Source organism: Triticum dicoccoides, chromosome 1A (genome assembly GCF_002162155.2).
Source record: "Triticum dicoccoides isolate Atlit2015 ecotype Zavitan chromosome 1A, WEW_v2.0, whole genome shotgun sequence".
Lineage (NCBI taxonomy): Eukaryota > Viridiplantae > Streptophyta > Magnoliopsida > Poales > Poaceae > Triticum > Triticum dicoccoides.
Genome location: NC_041380.1, coordinates 537,159,558 through 537,164,197, shown reverse-complemented (window position 1 = coordinate 537,164,197; position 4,640 = coordinate 537,159,558). Strand labels below are relative to the sequence as shown.

At 51.2% G+C, this 4,640-nt stretch overlaps 1 protein-coding gene across 1 annotated transcript; it reads right to left on the bottom strand.

Moving 5' to 3' along the window:
- Positions 1-2,913: 2,913 nt before the first annotated feature.
- LOC119321167 (dof zinc finger protein 5-like) lies at positions 2,914-3,822 on the bottom strand. The gene has a single exon (XM_037594991.1). It carries the CDS (start codon positions 3,749-3,751, stop codon positions 3,098-3,100), a length of 654 nt encoding a protein of 217 aa, XP_037450888.1. The 5' UTR covers positions 3,752-3,822; the 3' UTR covers positions 2,914-3,097.
- Positions 3,823-4,640: the final 818 nt, after the last annotated feature.

Sequence of the window (4,640 nt, the reverse complement as noted above, 5' to 3'; positions counted from 1 at the left end):
ATCATGATATAAGAAAATATAAATAACAACTTTATTATTGCCTCTAGGGCATATTTCCTTCACTATATTGATCCATTGTTGAGAGAAACCCAGCTTGGCCATAATACCCTTCAAATATGACCACTCCAGCCTATCATACGCTTTCATCATATCTAACTTCAAAGCACAGAAGCAATTTTACTTTGATTTTGTCCTTTTCATGAATTGCAGACACTCGTAAGCACATATAATATTGTCTGTGATGAGCCTGCCAGGTACAAAGCCTGACTGCTCCTCAGATATTATGTTGGGTAACACTAACTTCAATCTGTTGGCCACAACCTTTGAAGAAATCTTATATAGCACATTGCAAAGACTTATAGGTCGGAATTGAGTTAACAAAGAGGGGTTGATTACCTTAGATACTCCCTCCGTCACAGTTTAGAAGACACAGTTAAATTTGCGTGTGTTTCCATAATAGACAAGGTTTAGGGCGCATTGCATTTATTTCTAGTAGCTACTTAGTACTCCGATATCCTATTTCTATATGCATGCATAGTGTGAATGCTAATTTTTAGCCCATCTCACAACCAATAGATAATCACCTAGGTCCAGAGAATTTCCAAGCGCGCCTTCTAAACCGTGACGGAGGTAGTATTAGAACCAAGACTGTATCATTAATTTCTTTCGGGCTTTCCGCCCCCCCGAACTATCTACAGCACAATCCTTGCGACATCTTCACCACATATATCCCAGTTGCGTTGATAAAAATGAGCAGGAAAGCCATCTGGCCCTGGTGCTTTTGTAGGGAACATCTGAAACTGTGTCGTTTTTACCTCCTTAACAGTGTATTACGCATTCAAACTCACATTCATCTCATCTGTTACCCTCCTTGGTACATGGTTTAGCACGACATCCAAATCATGTATCCCTTCTGAAGTATATAATGTTTGATAGAAACTGTTGGCCATCGCTTTAAGTTCCTCCAGGTCAACTACAATTGCCCCTAAAGAATTTTGCAAAGCTTTTATCATATTCTTTTTTCTTCGCAGGCGCGCTCTCAGATGAATTTTTCATTTACGTTAATATGGAACTTTTCGCTTTGAATATGAGCACACGGTTATTTTGCAGCCCAACAAACATACAATTAGGCCCAACAAATGATGAGCCAAATTGCCCAGATGACCCAACTTCTACGGTGCTACTAATACACCAAGCATGGCAGCACGCGAGCAGAATCCCTAATCCCTAAGCGAGCATGTCGCCATATTATATATCACAATATTTAGTAACCATCTTATCAATTGAACAACTTTTTTTAAAAAAGGAGGATGACCCTCGGCCTCTGCATTTGGAAGATGCATGCGGCCACTTTATTAATTATTCTCGAGGACCTTATAAGGTATTACAAAAATATGTCTGAATCCGCCATCTTCACAACATATGCAACTAATTCTATACATATGATGAAGGGGTGCTAGCTGGGTCAAATACCCAAACGACTCACCTAAGCCTATCATTAAAAGCTAGAAACCCCAGCCGAGCCACACATCGGGTCTGGTGCATAAACTGATCTGACGCACTTATATGTGTCGTCGCCGCCATCTTTCACATGTTCATCTTCAGAGCGGATATTGAGACTTCTATCTTGTCAGGCCACTCTGCCATCAACGCCACCATGCGCCAGACAACTACTTTCTCTTGCGTGAGTCCATCACCGCGCATCGGGCGCCGAGTCTTCACTGCGCCACGCCACCGGAATCCGCCGTCATCAATGTGTAGGAGGAAGCACCGCTCCATCAAAAAAGCTGCCCACTGGTCCCTCGATCATGTGTACGCCTCCAAGAATGACGCCCCCAAGGAGGAAACGAGACCAATGCGCCGTCGTCATCCGATCTATTGATCTAGGGTTTCCCTTGGAGGTAGCAGATAGAGGTCTGGAGCTTCTCCACAGCGATGCCTTCAAGAAGGTAATGACAAAAAAAAGTGTCGCCAACGCCGGTCTTGGCATCAAGCTGAGAACGAGGCTTTCACCCAGATCCGCTCGAAGAACCTCCATCAAGCATGTGTGCACGGGTCACCGCCGATCTGAGCCGCCGCACATCGAGCAGGCCGCACCGGTCAGATCAGATTTGTCCGGAGGGCAAACCACGCATGGCGCTAACCCAACCACCAGGCCCTCCATGCCGCCACCGCCGATCCGATGTCAGATGGTCCGTCGCCACAGACCCGGCCGTCGCCGCTAAACGTAGCCAAGGCCGCTGCCCGAAGCAGGGCCGGCCGCCGCACCCGCCACCATCGTCGCCCTAGGCCGAGGCGCCGCCGCTGGAAAGCAGGCCCGCCACGCCACCAAGGCCAGATCGGCCATGCGACCACACGCCGGCGGGATCCGCACCGCCCCCATGGCGCAGGAAAGAGGGGAGGCCCCTGCCACCGTAGTCAGCCCCCGCGTTATAAGCCGGCGGCGTCCTTTGACGGCGGCGGAGGGAGGGATGGAAGGACGGGGAGCCCCCGGCGGCTAGGGTTGCAACTCCGCCGAGTCGCCCGAGCGGGGGCGACGCGGGCGGGCGGGGAGGGGGGGTGTCTAAAATTGGGCGACGTGGGGGATCAATTGAACAACTTATATTGGTTTCCTTGTCTTTTTGTCTATGTTTCAACGGATCTTTAGTTTCGGTGAACACTTCGTTTCCATCCCTGTGTCCATGTTGTATTAGCTCCATTTTCATTTTAGGTAGTACTCGTTTCTGTATTTGTTTCCGGCATTTCTGTATTGGCTTCCGTATTCAGAAAAAAAAACACGAAAACATATATGGCAGCACCCAATTTCGTCCGTTCCCACTCTTTTTTTCATCCCTAGTTTCAAGGGAGCGCCTAGAGCTCAATTGAATTTCTCAATTGTCTCCAATAAAAACAGTAGAAGAAATAACAACAATATAAAAACAAAAATGAGAACAAATCTCTGCGTACAATCTGACCACTATAGCATCGATTGCGCTATAACTATTCCCCGATCGATTGAGAAACAGCAAACCCGGAGTTTCAATCGACAGGAGCTGGGAAGCCTGAATTTGCAACTTTTTACATTGTTGGAACATACGGCAACAAATTTAAATTTTATTCATGCGTATTGGTTGATCCGCAGAGACGAAGGGCTTAGTTGGACGTCCCCGTTGACCTGGCCTTGGGCTGGGTACTGATGAACGAGCCACCAGCACTGCTCCATCTCTCCGTGGCCGAGGTAAGCCGTCGGCGGGACGGCCTGAGACCATCCATGATCTGGGTGGAAGCCAAGCCCATTCGGCATCCCCGGAGACGCCGGCCCCGCCAAGTGGTGGTCGGCAACACTCATGACCGTGGAGGCACCGTGCAGCACCGGGCGGTTCTTGCGGCGGCCGGAGCCGACGGGCACGTTGCGGATGGCGCCGCCGGCCGTCCAGTAGCGGTGGCAGGCCCGGCAGAAGTGCCGCGGCTGGTTGACGTTGTAGTTGTTGAAGTAGCAGAACTTGGTGTCCTCGCTCCGGCACCGCGGGCACGGCAGCCGCGCCTCCGCCGCCGCCGCGCGCGCCCTCGCGGCCTCCTCCAGCTGCTCGGCGCTCCCGCGCCCCGAAGACGACGAGGACGACGACATGGGCGCCGCCTGCTGCGTCTTGGACACCACCACGCCGCCACCGCCGCCGTCTGCGCCCGTGCGTGTCGGCTGCCGCGTGATGACCTTGCCGAAGAGCTTGATCCCCGCCGCGCCGCCCATCTCGAGGTGAGAGTGAGACACCATGTCGGTCAGTGTGTGCCCCGCGCTCTCCGATGCCACGGAGAAGTGTGTCTCATCGGCCGTATATATAGCTCGCTTGCTAGCTAGGAGCACGAATAGGATACGTGCTCTGTGGTGGGTGTTGGGTGGGCGCCGTGATTTCCTTTCCTCTTTCCTTTAACAGGGCGAGGCGAAGGAAAAGGAACATCTAACTGCGGTGCAGTGCATGTGGGATACGGTGACGTGCGATGCCGTTCGGTTCGCGTCCCCGTCCCGCCACCTGGCCTGCCCGCGGCCACACTCCATTGCCGCCACGACTAGCTCGATCAAGGACCCATTTGGCTACGTGAACTTTGCAAAAAGATCAAGATCACGGTGCCAAATTTCCGCTGAAATCGACCAAAAAACTCCCGCGTTCCAAACAGGGCCAAATTAAGCTTGTTTCAGCAGCAAGAAACGGCCCATTTTCGACGCACCGTCGTCGTCAACGAGCGCGATGATACTTACCCACTAAGAGTCTTGATGATCATCCCTAATCACTTTTGCGGCAGGGGATGTAAAAGCGACGAAAGATGGCTTCCTTGCTTTACAATCAACTGGACATTTGATGGCTTTTTCGTGGCGGGGGGAAAAGCGATAAAGACTATCCGAAACCAAGGTGCGTCGCTTTACTCGCTTTGGCTGCGGAAAGGGGGCGCCTTTTGTGTCTTTTCCCGTATGGTGGCACGGCACTGCTAACAGTGCCTTTCCAAAGGGAAATGCTTGCGAATCGTCTCGGTTGGAAAGGCTCCGGCGATGGACTCCTCGCTAGCTAGCTTTGAGCTTTCCCTGCCAATGCGAAAGCTTTGCTTTAGGGCTTTTCTGCCACTTTGTAGCTAGACTTAGATTTTTCTTTCTTCCTTCTTTCTTTCTT